The 9,342-nt window shown below is 57.1% G+C and overlaps 1 protein-coding gene across 1 annotated transcript; it reads left to right on the forward strand.

Annotated features, from left to right (window-relative positions):
- The first annotated feature begins 333 nt into the window (after positions 1-333).
- CRYBA1 (crystallin beta A1) lies at positions 334-5,004 on the forward strand. The gene is given in 8 exon segments (XM_050909064.1): positions 334-351; positions 353-365; positions 1,150-1,214; positions 1,809-1,928; positions 2,176-2,294; positions 3,910-4,051; positions 4,570-4,712; positions 4,857-5,004. Coding segments are annotated over 8 exon segments (768 nt in total).
- Positions 5,005-9,342: the final 4,338 nt, after the last annotated feature.

The following is a 9,342-nucleotide window of genomic DNA, read 5'->3' on the forward strand; positions in this document are numbered from 1 at the left end:
GCCAGGGCCGGGCCAGCCCCCACGCTCGCCCTGTGACGGCGCGGTGCATTGCCCCTGGAAAATGCCAGAGCGGTCAAACCGTTGAGTCATTTGTGCCCAAGATTATCTGTGCAAACAGCCGCCCCGATTATTTTTTTTTTTATTATAATTTTTTTTTTTTTCTTTTTCCCTAAGAATGTGGCTCAGACCATGGGGATGAGCAGCTGAAATCTCCGGGGATCAGCGGGACAATGCCAGAGCAAGCATTGTGCTGACGGCTCTGCAAACGCTGGCACCAGCTCCCGGCCAGCAGCACCCTATAAAAGCCGAGCCGCTGAAGTAGGCAAACATTACATGGGCGAAGCAGCAGTAACCGCCTGAGCTAGGTGAGTCCTGGGACCGATTCGCACCTCTCCCACCTCGCCCCCTGCTCGCCCCTGCTGCTGCCGGCCGGCCGGGCAGACACCCTTCCTCCTGCCTGGTGGCAAAAGACACCCAGAGGGACCGTCGCCATTTCCCGTGGCAAAAGACAGGCTCACATGTCCCCGCTGGCAGCCGGGGTGGCTGAGAGCCCCTCTACCGTTGGGCACCCCACTCCTGGCACTCACCTGGCCCCAGCCCCCGGCACGGCACACCGGTTGGCATCTCCCACCATTAGCCGGGGCCGTCCATGGGAGCCCACCATGCCTCCGAAGGAAGGCATAGCCGGGGCACCGCGGCAGGGAGAGGGGAGCAGGTGGGTCTGTTGGACACTGCCAGGTACCAGGCAGCCCGTGCCCCCCGCCACAGCTCCCCGCTCCGGCTCAGGGGTGTTTTTCCTAGCGATGACCTGGCCTCAGGGAAGGAGAAAGGGGAGCCAGGCACTGTGCCCCGGCGGGCGCGCAGGTTCTGTGCCACAGGCAGGAGGAGGGAAGAGGCACCGTGGTGGCGAGAAGGGAGCACCCTGCTTTGGATGTGTCCCGGAGCCCCCCGCCTTGCCCCCCACCCCATCCTGTGGCCAGCAAGAGGGTCTCGCTGCAACTGGCGTGGCTTGTCCCCAGCAGCAGGGCAGCTGCCTTCGAACAGGCACCGTGGGCAGCGGGCACAGAGCCGTCCCCCAGCCCCACGAGCAGGCAGCAGGGATGCACAGGGGCACGCTGCAGTACAAACGGCTTTTCCTTCCTTCTCCAGACACCGTTCCGGCAGCAAAGATGGCTCAGACAAACCCTCTGCCTGTCCCCATGGGCCCGTGGAAGGTACGTCCTTGCACCCCCTGTATCTCGCCTTTCCCTGTGTGCAGGTGGGGGACAGGGAGAGGGGCAAAGCCAGTCCTCTGGGGCCAGAAAAGCCGCACAGCGGGCAGTGAGGCAGGGGGGAGCACAGGAAGCAAGGTACCCCTGTTCTCTGCCCACGGGAACTTGCCTCCCGGCTGCTCAAACGCCTCCCGGGTGTTTTTCATAAGCCTCTTTGCAGCACCCTGGCCCAGCCGTGCCCTGCTCTTACCAGTCGTCCTGTGCCAGGCAGTTAGAGCAGTCCCCGAAAGCCACACGCTGTTATTCGCCCTCCGCTGTCAGTGCAGGCAGGCAGGGTGGGCAGGGGCCAGCCAGGCACGAGGGCTGCAAAGGGGGCGGTGGGCACGGCGGAGCAAGGTGGGGAGCAGCCCCGAGGGGTCTGGCAATAGCTCCGGGGACACAGTTCGAGGAGGGAGCCGAGAGGGAGAGGAGATGCACGTGCGCAAGCGGGGTGCACCCTGCCGAAGCCTGGAGCTGTTGCGGGAGAGGAGAGCATCAGCCGCAGCCCCCCGGGGAGTTCCCCCTCGCCCTTTCCCCCGTTAATCCTCTTTGCCCTAGAGCGTTTGGAGCAGAGGCCGGGAGAACCGCCAGCCACAGCCCTGCCACCCGCCCGTCCCAGAACAGCTCCGCTCCTCTCTCCGGACGGCACCGCTGCCCCGGGAACTGATCTCTGCAGGGGTGAGCAGGAGAGCGGAGCGGGAGCCAGCGTACAGCTCCCTGGACACCAAGGCAGGGTGCCGCGGGGCCAGCAGTGCAGGGACACGCGGAGGCGTGCGGGGCTGCGTCCCAGCCCAGAGAGGTGCCCGGTGCAGCCTCCGCCGGCTCTTCCCCGGATGGAGCACGACCCTCTGTCTCGAAGAGGCGCTGAATCGCCTGGGGCCGCTGCCGGGCATTTCCCAACTCCGCAGCTCGCTCTCCGTTCCAGATCACCGTGTACGACCAAGAAAACTTCCAGGGCAAGAGGATGGAGTTCACTTCGGCCTGTCCAAACATCATGGAGTGCAGCTTCGACAACATCCGCTCCCTGAAGGTGGAGTGCGGCGCGTGAGTACCCGGCTGCCAGCGGTGGGGATGCTTTCCCAGGCGGGCTGGCAGGGCGAGGGGTGCCTGAGCGTGGAGGGGGGCCAGATGTCCTTGCTCTGCTCAGCTGGGGGAAGCCAGGCACGGGGGATCCCACCCTGCCAGGGTAGAGCAGCCAGCCCTGGGCAGCACTGACACAGACAGAGGACGGCGGCAATGCCTTTGGCATCATCCAAAACTGCCTCCCGCAGCCTGGGAGCAGCCAGGTTTGGAGCTCCCCGGTGCCCTGCAGGGATGCTGCCCAAGGACGCAGCGAAGATCAGTGCTCAGCGAGAGGCTCTTGAGCTCAGCCTGGTCCCCATCCTGCCTGTGTAACCCCATGAAGCACCATGCCTAGAGAACCACCTTTCTTGCCCCAGGGCCCCAGCCCTGCTCTGCCCCATGCTTTCCCCACACCATGCAGCTCCCCAGGGCCAGAGCAGAGCCTTCCCGCAGCCTGCGCCGGGCTGCCCCGGTCACTGATAGGGGTAGGGAGCAGAGCCGAGCTTCTCCCTGTGCACGGGAATCTTCCCTAGCACAGGCAAGACATCTCCCGAGCTGCTCCGAGACGCTGTGTAAGGAGCGGTCCCCACGGGAAGCATCCCCCTGGGGCCGGGGAAGCAGACAAGATAGATTTGCGCTGCTATATTTAGGATTTGTAATGCTAATGGGATTACAGCGGCATGCGTGCTCACGCCATAATCAGCTCACTGCTCCAGTTGACGTGTTCCTAATCAGGCTGGTCACCTTGCACGGGGGGAGGCCGACTGCGGGACACGGGATGGGGGCTCAGTTTTGGTCAGTAGCGAGAGGCCCTCGACCTCCCCAGCTCAGCGTACCCCTCAGCACCCCGCGTACCCCATAAGCAGGGGGTCTGTGGGCTGCACAGCCTGTGCCATCCTCCTTCCAGCCCCCAGCCCAGCCTCTGCCTCTCCGCTCGGCTGCGGCTGTCCCGTCCCCAGTCTCTGTAAGGGGACGTGCCCAGGAGAGGTCCCCACCCTGGGGACAGGCAGGCTCTCGTGTGGGCAGCACCAGGGCTTGCAAAATGTGTCCTGCAGGGTGGAGGCATCCCTCTCACCTCTCCTTGTTTGTTTTCAGCAAAGAGGGGGACCCAGAAAGGGGAAAGGCAACAGCTCCCTGCCCTGCCTGGAGCCAGATGGGTTCTGCCTGGTTTGGGCATTAGGAATTCAGGTCTTTCCAGATGTGTCAGGTTGTAATTGGGAAACAAGTAAGAAATGAGGCCTTTGGGAGAGAAGGGCAGCCGGGGGAGTCCTGTGGCATCCGAACACGATGCTGATCTGTGTAAATAACCACAGAGCAGTTAGGGGAAAGTGAGCCACCCTTGCAGGCTGGGCCCCTTGAGGGAGGGACCCCCATCACCCGCCACAGCCGTGGGATGCCGGCGCTGCCATGCAGGCAGCATCCCAGGCACCAGACGCGGTTACACATCCAGCACCGCTTCCTTTCCTCCCGGACTTGTGGGCAGAGGCCAGACCCCAACCTCCTCCTCGCACCTACATCCATGCCCCGGTGCCAGCCCCGAGCAGGAGGCCCAGAGCTGCCGCAGGAAACCTGGGCAGCCCTTGCTCTGTTTTTGCAGCTGGGTCGGTTACGAGCACACCGGCTTCTGCGGGCAGCAGTTCATCCTGGAGAGGGGAGAGTACCCGCGCTGGGATGCCTGGAGCGGCAGCAACGCCTACCACATCGAGCGCCTGATGTCCTTCCGCCCCGTCTGCTCCGCTGTGAGTGTCCTGGCTCCCACAGAGCTCTTGCGTCTCTGATCCCGTTAAAATATCCCCGGCCATAGCACCAGGCCAAGGGAGTGAGGTTAGGAAGGGCGAACACAGCTATGCCAGGGGCTGCACGGGTGGCAGAAGCTCCTCGGGGTGGGCTCAGCTCTTCCCCGCCACACCCAGCAGGATTTGCTCTTTCTGTCCCGTTTTCTAAAACTTTTAAGGGAACTTCTGGGCCAGCTGTACACCACCAGAGCTGGGGGACAGCCAGCCCGAGACAGTAGCGGTGGCTCAGCTGTCACTGACACCTCCCAGGCCAACCCCTGCCCCATCCTGGCCCAGTGCCACCCTGCTGAGCACCTCCACACGTCTAGGTTTTGGGAAAACCAGCCCAGGGTCTGAACACCTCCCTCTCCAGGAAACCCTCCGTGCAATGCCATAGGGAGGGACAGCCATTGCCCCGCCATCCCCATCGATGCCGGGGAGGGAGCACTGCCTCCCCCTCACCCCCTGCTCTTCCCCGCCAGAATCACAAGGAATCCAAGATCACCGTCTTTGAGAAAGACAACTTCATCGGCCGCCAGTGGGAGATAGGCGACGACTACCCCTCGCTGCAGGCCATGGGCTGGGCCAACAACGAAGTGGGCTCCATGAAGATCCAGTGCGGCGCGTAAGTGACGGGCAAAGGACCACGAGCAGCAGGGACAACCCGCTGCCGTCGCAGTGCTGCCACAGCTGGAAGGGGGACACCCCGTAACCCCCTTGCTTACCTCTTGTCCCCCTTACGGCCGCCTGACGCTTCCTTTTCTTCCAGCTGGGTTTGCTACCAGTATCCCGGGTACCGTGGCTACCAGTACGTCCTGGAGTCCGACCACCACGGAGGAGACTACAAGCACTGGAGAGAGTGGGGTTCGCATGCCCAGACCTCCCAGATCCAATCCATCAGGCGTGTCCAGCAGTAGCTCCCCACTTCCCAGAACATCTTTGCAAGGTTTCTAAAGCTCACTGGTTCCCTTTTGGTGCTAATACTCCCCTCCCGAAATAACCACCCCTTCTTGTACTGCAACTGCTTATGGAACAACACTCCCAAACGGTACCAACTGCCACAATTGCCAATAAATGTGACTGAAAGAAAAAGATAAAACAGCTGGGTGGGTGTTTGCTGTTGTGTGTTTGGGACTGCAGTCGCACATCCCCATCCCAGTAGCAAGGACCGGACTCTTCCCTGCCTATTTTAAGCGGGGCTGAAGCCCGGTGGGGTTCACACGAAGGCAAGGTCACCCCCCCGGCTGTCTCGCACACACAAACACAGCAGCCAAACCCTTGGTCGCTGCAGCTCTGCGGACGTGTGGCTTCCTTTCCTCCCTGCCCTCCCCTTCCCCTGTCAAGGTAAAGGACACTGCGCTCCTGGTCCCCTGCCCCACCGAGCCACGCCGGCACCGGGCACCCACATACACACAGCCACCCACCCGCGCCGTGCTGCTCGTGGGCTTTGCAGCCAGCGCTGCCAGGCCTGAGGGACCGAAAGTGGAGTCGTCAGCCACGCAGCATCCCGGAGGCCAAGGGATGCTCCCTGAGAGCGCAAAAAAGAAAGTCACACCGACACCCACAAACTTTAAAATTTTTATTCAACAATTTACATCACTTATTGTCTGTCTTAACGTATTCGATCTACACAAATTTCTTTTTTCCTGATAAAATAATAAAATTTGGATAAATTTTGAAGACCTGTTGGTGCAGAATAAACAAAATTTCAGGTAACTTTTTTTTTTTTTTTAAACATTTAGTGTGAAGTATGACATCATTGGTAAAGATACATCATGCCATTACAGCTCATGGACATTACCTATCCTTACAGTCCGTGACATCACCCATACCAGCGCAAGGGGCTGCGCCAGACACAGCTACAGCAGGTATTACACTAACTCTTCTAGCCACCCTCTCACGACCGGGAAAACGCCTACGCTTCCAGCTGGGCACACCGAGTGCATTAACCTAATGGGAAATACCGGGGAGGGGAGAAGAAAACAAAAGACTACCTTTACCGATTCGTGTGGTCGCACACTACAACATCGACAACAAAGAGGGGCTGCCCCTCTCCGCAGGTCAGAGGTAATTCAGCTCCTGAGCAGGTAGAGCACAACCCCTCGCAGCGATTTTTAATACACACCAGGAAACCGAACAAAATGAGAACTTAGACCGGGGGGGTGGGGGGGGGTGGGGGGCAGAGAGGAGACGGCTCCCGAGGCTCTGCCTGGAGGGAGCTCTCCCGCCCCAGCTCGCAGTCGAAGCGCGCGGTTGTGTTTCGCACCGCCCTTAACACTGAAATATTCAGGGGAGGGGGGAAGAGAGGAGCATCCGTCCCCCCAGTAAACAAGTTGAGGACCTCCAGAGGCTCGCAAGCCGCTGAAGGTGTGTAAGTACACGTGTGATGGTAGATAGAAAAGCAGCCCTGTTCTGTATGAAAAAAAGCTGTCAAGTTAGTACAAATATTCTGCCATGGCGAAGGGAACACGAGGAGAAAGCTGTCAGGGTCCTTCTCCCGTCACAAAATCCCGACTCTCCTGCACAAAGGCTCTGGGCTAAGCAACAAGTTTCCAGAGGTGGTACCTGCAACCCAACGCACCCAACTCACGAAAACAAAACCAAAATAAAGCTCTCGCCCCAGAGACCGGTGGGAGCCCACCCTCCGCTCCAACGGGCCACGGGCTACAGCCCCCGCAGCGGGGAAAGCGAGGAAGCCTGTCCCTCCCGCCTCACAGCGGGAATATGCAACGGTAGGGTTTCTCTTCCGTTAATTTTGTCACTAGAAGCCTCAAGTTTGCGCATGCCACCAGCCTGCGACGCAGGAGACTGATCTCCTTCCCCTCCTCAAAGCTGCTTCGCGTGGGGCCCAGCCGCGCGCTCCCCGTCCCCATCGCCGCCTGCGCACCCGGCGGGTACCACCGCCACGCTCTCGACCGGAGGGAAAAAAAGGGCACTCGTTCATCCGACAGTATGAAGTGTATCTGAAACACAAGCCAGCACACCCCGCTCCCTCCAATTCAATTACTAAAGTAGGCTCTTTAAAATAAAAAAATAATATATATATTTATATAGCTATACAGAGAGATACAGAGAAAGCAAAAGAGAGAGATAGGCTACTAAAAAAATCAAGAAGCGCCAGTTTTCTGCTACAGCTGTCAGCAAAGAACTGTCACCTTACATCATACCCTCCGAGATGGTGAAGATAATGCAGGCAATGACAGCACAGGAATGCAAAAGAGGGCAGATAAGTCACTTCTGGTAATGAGACACAAATTAAACTTTCAAAACATGTGCATAGCTTTATTAATCTGCTTCAAACTAACCTTTTCACGGAGCTTCAGCGAAACCCGAGTGTGCAAAATGCATTTCTAAAAAATAATGCAAGCAAGCTTTCACATTTACAGTGGCAGAAGTACAGAAAGACTCGGACAGAAATCACACGCTGGGGCGAGTGAGTCGGGAGAGAGATGAAGAAACAAGAATTGCACAGCTTCGTATTCTGAGTCACTGACTGCAAACATAAGCATTTCTATTTCATTAACTTTAAGCAAGGCGTGTTTAATTCTCCTTTACAAGAAAAACTGAAAAAACCCCACAGTAACAAGAACCACAACCTGCAAGGGAATAAATTCTCCGGGTAACAGGATTCCCGGTGCCGCAGAGAGCCCTAACTCCAGAGCAAAGCCGGTTCCAGACCTTCACTTGTTTTCGCTTTGCAGGCAAAGGACGGCAATGCTTATTTTTGTCCGCAGGAGAACAGCAAAGCAGCTTCTCTTTCTTTCCCCCCTACTCCCCCCCAAAGTCACAGAAAACGGCTCGTGTTAGGAAAGGAAAGGTGCCACCCCACAGGACATCGTCCCCAAACTGTAAGACAGCCACTACGGCAGGCTCGAGTCCAAGTCTCGTTTCGATCTGATGGGTCACCGGGACAGTAACGAACCCTCGACTGTAGATGGGGCACGGTCATCGTGCTGCCAGCCGGCAGCCCGGCCGTCCCACGCCACGTCCCAGCAGCTCACACACCACTACAAACTCTCTTCAGAAAGACTAAGCATACACGCAAGGCACATTTAGTCAGATGTACGCACACACATGGGTATAAAAGAGCAAACGCTGGCCAAAAGAAAATTGATGCTGAATAAACTAATTAAACAGGCAGAGAGTTCTGGCCTATGGTATTTATATACTATTTTCCAGGCAGTTGTAATCCCCAAGTGTTTTTCCTACACGACTTTAGACCTTCCTTACTCTTCCCTCACTTCACAGAGGTACTTTATTTTCCTAAAGGATTTCCTATAAATAGTCAAGTAAATTCCCTTTTTTCCCCTCCAGTAAACTCCTCCTTCACGGCACGCATCCCCCCGCGGTGCTCCAGCTGTGACCCAGGAAGACAAGAGGTTCTGGACCTGCCCGTGCCCCGCGGCAGCACCTCGATGCAGCGAGACCTCCCCTCCACTACTCCCCAAGCCGTGGGCTTTCATGCCTCGGACACCACGTTTCAGCTGGGTAGATGGCCTGCCCTCGCTTTTTTCCCCTCGGAAAACATCCGACTCTGGGCACCGACCGCTCCCTGGCACCCGAGGGCAGCTGGAGAAGGAGCCTATGACTCCGCAACGCCGAGGGTGCGGGGCAAGGAGGCGGCCATGCAATCTTTAATACTGCTGGTTAACTTCACTCTGAGATAAAGCATTAAAAAGATCTTTTTGCAGAGTTGAGCAATTTCCTTCTGTAGATAGATTCAAATAGAAAATAAAAATATTAAAACCGGAGATGAGACAAAAAGTTGATTGAGATTTTTCTACCTTACAAGTTACTCGGGCATCTTTCCCGCACCACCAGCCATGGAGGAAGGAGAAGCTGAAAACCTCAGGGATTTGCACTACCCTTCCAATAGCAGCTTGAGAAAAGGAAGGAGAGGGGGGAAAGAAAAAAAAAAAAAAAAATGCACAGTGTTCTCTCAAGTTAAGAGTTCTCCTTTGCTTGCGTTTGCATAGAAATTCCCGTAGGTCAGCACCAAAATCAGGTACACCCCTCTCCTACACCCCAGCTCCCCCAGTTCCTATGCTACCCGCAGAGTTAGTGGCTGTGTTACAGGAGGGTTCAACTATCCGCAGAGGAACTATATGGTCATGTAAAAAAAGTGCATCACACATTCTTGATTTTCAGGGTTACTTATAGCAGCAGCAGCATTAATCCAAGACAATGAACAGTTGTAGATTCGTTCTTAAATGCAGCAACACTTAATGAAATGTCTTCAAGGAAGGTCATAAGAG

This window comes from Gymnogyps californianus, chromosome 20 (assembly GCF_018139145.2).
Source record: "Gymnogyps californianus isolate 813 chromosome 20, ASM1813914v2, whole genome shotgun sequence".
NCBI lineage: Eukaryota > Metazoa > Chordata > Aves > Accipitriformes > Cathartidae > Gymnogyps > Gymnogyps californianus.